Source organism: Canis lupus, chromosome 26 (genome assembly GCF_003254725.2).
Source record: "Canis lupus dingo isolate Sandy chromosome 26, ASM325472v2, whole genome shotgun sequence".
Taxonomy (NCBI): domain Eukaryota; kingdom Metazoa; phylum Chordata; class Mammalia; order Carnivora; family Canidae; genus Canis; species Canis lupus.
This window is the reverse complement of record NC_064268.1, coordinates 25,951,921-25,957,920: the sequence shown is the minus strand read 5'-3', so window position 1 is coordinate 25,957,920 and position 6,000 is coordinate 25,951,921. Positions and strand designations below refer to the sequence as shown.

Sequence of the window (6,000 nt, the reverse complement as noted above, 5' to 3'; positions counted from 1 at the left end):
CTGTCTTTTCTCTGGCTTCTTTAGGTGCAAGATTAGCTTTTGTATTTGAGTTCTTTCAGTTTTTGGATGGATGTTTGTATTGCGATGTATTCCCTCTCAGGTCTGCTTTTGGTGTATCCCAAAGATTTTAAATGGTTGCACCTTCATTCTCATTGGTTTCCAGGAATCTTTCTAATTCTTCCTTAATTTCCTGGTTGACCCTTTCATCTTTTAGCAGGATGGTCCTTAACCTCCACGTGTTTGAAATCCTTCCAAACTTCTTCATGTGATTTAGTTCTAATTTCAAGATATTATGGTCTGAGAATAGGCAGGGGGCGATCCCAATTTTTGGTATCGGTTAAAACCTGATTTGTGACCCAGTATGTGATCTTTTCTGAGGAAAGTTCCATGTGCACTTGAGAAGAATGTATATTCAGTTGCAATTGGATGTAAAGTTCTGTAAATATCTGTGAATTTCATCTGGTCCAGAGTATCATTTAAAGCTCCTATTTCATTGGACATGTTGTTCTTAGAAGACCTATCGAGGGTAGAATGTGCTAGATTGAAGTCACCAAGTATAAGTGTATTATTAACTGGGTATGTCTTAACTTAGGTTATTAATTGATTGATATATTTGGCAGCTCCCACATTTGGGGCATAAATGTTCATGATTGTTAGGTCCTCTTCTTGGATAGATCCTTTAAGTATGATATTGTGTCCCTCTTCATCTCTTACTACAGTCTCTGGGATAAACCTTAGTTTATCTGATATAAGGATGGCTACCCCTGCTTTCTTTAAAGGACCATTTGAATGGTACATGGTTCTCCAACCTTTATTTTCAGGCTGTAGGTGTCCTTATGTCTAAAATGAGTGTACTGTAGACAGCAAATAGATGGGTCTTGCTTTTTTATCCAGTCTGAAACCCTTCGCCTTTTGATGGGGTCATTAAGCCCATTCACGTTCAGAGTTACTATTGTAAGGTATGAATTTAGTGTCATCATGATACCTATTCAATCCCTGTTTTTGTGGACTGTTTCCTTGGACTTCCTCTTTCTTTTGCAGAGTCCCCCTTAATATTTCTTGTAGAGCTGGCTTGGTGGTCACATATTCTTTCAGTTCCTGCCTATCTTGGAAGCTCTTTATCTCTCCTTCTATTCTGAATGAGAGTCTTGATGGATAAAGTATTCTTGGCTACATGCTCTTCTCATTTAGGACCCTGAATATATCCTGCCAGCGCTTTCTGGGCCTGCCAGGTCTCTGTGGAGAGGTCTGCTGTTATCCTGATGCTTCTCCCCATAAAAGTTAGGGATTTCTTGTCTCTTGCTGCTTTAAGGATCTTCTCTTTATCTTTGGAATTTGCAATTTTCCCTATTAAATGTTGAGGTGTTGAGCGGTTTTTATTGATTTTAGGGGGGGATATCTCTCTATCTCCTGTATTCTGATGCCTGTTTCCCTTCCAAGTTAGGGATTTTCTCAGCTATGATTTGTTCAAATACATATTCTGGATCTCTGTCCCCTTCGCTATCCTCAGGAACCCTAATTACACGTAAATTTTTCCTTCTGAGGCTGTCATAAATTTCCCTTAACCTTTCTTCATGATCTTTTAATTGGTTTTCTTTTTTTTTTCAGTTTCCCTCTTTTACATCAACTTGTCTTCTATGTCACTCACTCCTTCTACTACCTCGTTAACCCTCGTCATTAGGCCTCCAGTTTGGATTGCATCTCTTTTAACTGATTTTTAATTTTGGCCTGATTAGATTTAAATTCTGGAGGTATGAAGTCTCTTGAATTCTTTATGCTTTTTTCCAAAGCCACTAGTAGCTTTATAATTGTGCTTCTTAATTGGCTTTTGGACATTGAATTGTTTCCAAATTTTGTTATAGTGATTTTTTTAAGATATAGAATTAGATTGCATAATGTTCAATCCTCTAAGATAAGACATCAAATTAGTAAATCAACTGATGAATATCACATGGTCTCATTAGACCCTGAAAGATCCTATGACTAAACACACTCTCTCCCACACACAAAAAAACTTAGCCCCACAGCTAGGATATTAGCCAGTGAGGTGGTGGGTGGAGTACATTTCTACAAGTTCAGAAACAAGGAAGTGTGAGTTAAATTCCATTATAATTCAACATCTTCTTCAAGTATTAGACGACACAAGTAAGAAATAAAAATTACTGGTTACATCATAGCATTGAGGGAATGGTCATGAAGTTATTTCAAAAGACCCAAATATATAATTCTTCCATAGATTCTTGGGGCTGGTGCAGGTGTGACAGGAGAAATCACCCCAATGAGCAAAAATAATAGGCCTTCCTATTGAAGACTACTAAGAGTATTACATGGGTCTCGAAATTCCAGAAATAGGTAAATGACCAAGGATGGAGATCCTGGATTCATCAGAGGTCAGGTGAGAGAATGAGCACCCTGAACATTTCACTCCACAATCAATGAACTTCAGTCCAAAGAAAATCTGTGCACTAACCTGATGAGGGAGATGACCTTTCTGTGTCCTTTTAGCCCCTTTGTCTAGGAAGTGGCTGAATGACTTTGGGGACAGAGGGAAGGAGGATTGCTTCCTCCCAGATGGTTCCCCTGGAAGGACCTTGACCCATGTTGGTGGAAGCAGGAGCAACAGAAACAGAATCCAAAGGCTAAGCCTGAGCAGATGAGGAAGGGGTTCTGATCTCAGTTCCCACAGGGCTGGAGCTCTGTGTGAGCCCTGAGATGTTGTCATAGGAAAGGTTGTGAGGAGTAGCTTCCTCCTCAGGCCTCAGCCCAGCGATGGTCAGGGAGCTAGATCACCAGACAAGGAGCCAGAGAATGGATCAGGGTCCACAGAACATCTAACCATCATAAATAGATGAGGATTGGTTGCCCATTCACGGAGCTGTTTGCACTAGGACACATACTGGACACTTCTGATGTGTCCTGACTCAGAAAGAGCTGTATTCAGGGTGGCCATTTCTGCCCTGATCTGTCATGGAATCTATCCTCAGGGCAGTGGACCCTGGCACCCAGGAATCTGTGCTCAATTTAAGAAAATCACACAATATCTAGCTCCCAAGGATAGGCTTCAAGGAGAAATTTCAAAGAATGTGGAAAGACTTGGGTAAACAAATTTAGTGAGATGGATCTCAGAACTCAGTTCATATCAAAGAAGTAGCTGACTTTGCCATAAGGCCAGGGGTGCACAGGCAGTGCCACTGTTTTAGGGACAGCAGGTTTGTGTCTCACTTCCCTGTAGGCCCGGAGCACTGTGGGAGCACCAAGCGTGAGATCATAGGACTGACAATAATAATCAGCCTCGTCCTCAGCCTGGAGCCCAGTGATGGTCAGAGTGCCTGAATTGCCAGATTTGGAGCCAGAAAATCGGTCAGGGACCCCTGAAGGTCGATTCCCAGTACCATCTACAAGGAGTTTAGGGGCATTTCCTGGGAGCTGTTGGTACCAGTTCACACCAAGCATACCGATGTCATTCGTGCTTCCAGAGCAGGAGATGGTGATTCTCTGGCCCAGGGATCCAGACACTGAAGGTGGCTGATTCAGCACAGACTGGGCCCAGGACCCTGAATGGGGGAGAGACACAGAGAAAGTTATGTTCTTTTCTTTAGACAAGAGGAGAAATCAAGGCACATGTATCCTACCAGGGCCCCTTCTCTCATCCCCATATCTAATCACCTGTGCAGTGAGCAAGGAGGGTGAGGAGGAGAGGGGACCACGCCATGGTGGAGGTCATCACTGATCCTGCCTTCAGTGGTTGCAGAGCTGAGCAGACCTCCTCTAATCTCTCCCTTCCCCTATTCAACCTCTGAGAGAGGGAGGGGCCATCCATGCAAATAAGACCCCAGGTCCCACTACCAGCGGATATTAATGGGGTGTGACTGGGAGGGGCTGAATGGGCTAGGCGTGGGAGGTCTGAGCTATGAGCCCTGACACAGGCAGTAGCAGGTGGAAAATTTCTTGTTCTGATCAACCCTTATCCTTCAGAAACAGGTGAAGGATGCTCCCTGGGTCCAGGCCTAGACAAAGCATTGTATGACATGGTGACACAATGAGTCTATTAGAGATAACTCAGGCCTCCTCACTACACTGTCCATTGTCAACCTCATTAGGGCCAGGACATGTGTCCCCTTATGTGGCCTCCTATCCCCACAGGGCACATTTTTACTCTATTCATGCTCCACATAGTGAGTCTGTCCACAGATCCCTGAGCTGTTCATAGGACAGGCCTGAGGTGATGTCTCTTGTAGAACCACATAGATGAGGATCACAGCAAGAGCAGTGATGTGTCCATATTGACACATAGCCGGGTTTGATTTCTTTCCTCTTACTTGATTTCTCTCTGGTTTGTGGAGTTCTCCTCTCCTAGAAGTTCCCTCAGCACTGAGAACCAGGGAGCGCTCTTCCCGGGTTGTGGGTAGAAGTGGTTGTGTGCATTGTAGAAGATTATACACTGGACATCCCTCAGAAATCTCTGCCAGGCCTGAGTCCCCAGCAGAGAGCACAGGGCCCAGCCCCCAGGACCAGGCTCCTTAGTGTCTATGGTCCTCAGTAAGCAGTGGAGTAGGGACCACAGGGTAGTCCCACCGCACCCCCTGCTGGTTTGAAGAGCACACACTCACCCTGGCCTGAAGACCTGAGTCCAGCAGGTTTCTGCAACTGCTGATTTGATTTCTAGATATGGTAAAACTAATATATTGTACTTCATTCTTTTGTATCTCACCCTTGGGAGGTGTCCCAATCTTTAGGAGGTTCAGGAATGTACATCAATGGCCATTTAAGATATTTTTCCTCCAAAGAAGGCACTGCACACTTTGTGTCACTTCATTGGCCTGTGATTTTGGTTACACTTTCATTGTTAGTTTTCCATCTGCTATGCATCAAAATAAGAGTTTTTACCTACTGTCACAAAAAACTACATTGTGTTGCACATCTTCATGTTGTCATAAACGAAAAGTTGCTCTAATTGGCATTGTGACAGGAGCATCATGTATGCCATTTTGCAGATGCTATGTTTACACCATGCCACACTGTCGAAAAGTAAAATGCAATGGAGGTATCAATTCTCAGGCATTTATTCACTGGCTTCCATCCTTCCCTTCTCTATGTGAAGAACCTTCTCTTCTGTGAATACTGCACTCACGCACCATCATTCTTCAATAGATTTGCCACTATGTGGTCTTTTCAAGGAATTTGGATGAGGATGTAAATACGACAATTTTGCAATCCTGTAATGTGTTTGACAAAATGCATCCTCATGTAGGCAAATGGCAATTCAACAGGTACTCAGTTAAGTGAAATGTTAGCAGATTTTCATACAGCTGACCCGCATGCTGCAGTTCATTTTCTCAAGAACTTTGTCTTCTGTGCTCAGAATGTTCTCTACGATTGAGCTATTCATTTTCTTCAACCAGTAGCTGTAGCCTAGTCAGGTCCTTTCTTCTTCCCCACGTGAACAAATGGAATCCAGTCCATGGGTCTGTCACCCTCCCCAAGATGGAAGTCTATGTATTCCTCTTGTCCTCTGTCTTAATATCAATTCCTTAGTTCACAACTCCTCTCCAATCAAATCAGACCCCCAAATATAGAAAGGTCCACAGGCATAGGTCATTTTTTTATTGCCACAGATCTATTCCTCTTCATGGATTTTCTATTGAGGTGAATTTACAAATGTATTCAACAAGCTGGTCTTGAATTTGTCTTTGGTGTCAGGGTGGGGTTTCAGCTTTGTGTATTCAGTAGTAACACATACACAAAAGGAAAAATCTCAAGTGTGGGACACACAGTGAAGACAGACACAGAGAAATCTATCCATGCTGTTGATGCTCCCCAACATGAGATCACTCTGGCTATGTGGAGGCACTGCCTGTGTAGACTCCATCACCTCCTACAGAACTTCAACATTAACCTCTCCATGTTCTCTCCACAGCATGGCCTTGCACTTCACACTTCCCTGCTCCATTCCAGTTGCCTCAGTACAGGTGCCCAGCCCTGCCCACCTGGTGTTGGTTT

At 43.5% G+C, this 6,000-nt stretch overlaps 1 gene segment (V, D, J or C); it reads right to left on the bottom strand.

The window, feature by feature from the left end:
- Positions 1–3,129: 3,129 nt before the first annotated feature.
- Positions 3,130–3,818, bottom strand: LOC125753770 (immunoglobulin lambda variable 1-40-like). The segment is given in 2 exon segments: positions 3,130–3,554; positions 3,667–3,818. Coding segments are annotated over 2 exon segments (483 nt in total).
- Between the last annotated feature and the right edge of the window lie 2,182 nt (positions 3,819–6,000).